We start from the raw sequence: 223 nt of genomic DNA, 5'->3' as shown, positions 1-223 counted from the left end.
ACATCTTACCGCGTCTCGTGTCGGAGTACAACAAACGTAAGCACCGAACCATCGGTATACGTCCTATCGATGTGACTCCAGCGATTGCGGAAAAACTTCTGAGTACAGTGTACAGCAACGTAAAAATCGCAGCGCCTACTAGATTCAAAGTTGGTGACCATGTACGTGTTAGCAAATTCAAGACTGTCTTCGAGAAAGGTTATACACCGAACTGGACAACTGA

General features: G+C 45.7%; 1 protein-coding gene across 1 annotated transcript in view; it reads left to right on the top strand.

Annotated features, from left to right (window-relative positions):
- LOC106750585 overlaps nucleotides 1-223 on the top strand; it is a 3,121-nt gene that overhangs the window by 2,326 nt on the left and 572 nt on the right. Inside the window, exon 4 of the mRNA XM_014631030.1 lies at nucleotides 27-223. This exon is cut by the window's right edge and continues 1 nt beyond it. Coding sequence (XP_014486516.1) covers nucleotides 27-223 — 197 coding nt within the window. The remainder of the gene's footprint in view (nucleotides 1-26) is intronic.

Source organism: Dinoponera quadriceps, unplaced genomic scaffold (genome assembly GCF_001313825.1).
Source record: "Dinoponera quadriceps isolate SergipeBrazil2010 unplaced genomic scaffold, ASM131382v1 scaffold6098, whole genome shotgun sequence".
Classification (NCBI taxonomy): Eukaryota; Metazoa; Arthropoda; class Insecta; order Hymenoptera; family Formicidae; genus Dinoponera; species Dinoponera quadriceps.
Note: the sequence above shows the minus strand (reverse complement) of the source record. Positions and strands in the feature narration are given on the sequence as shown.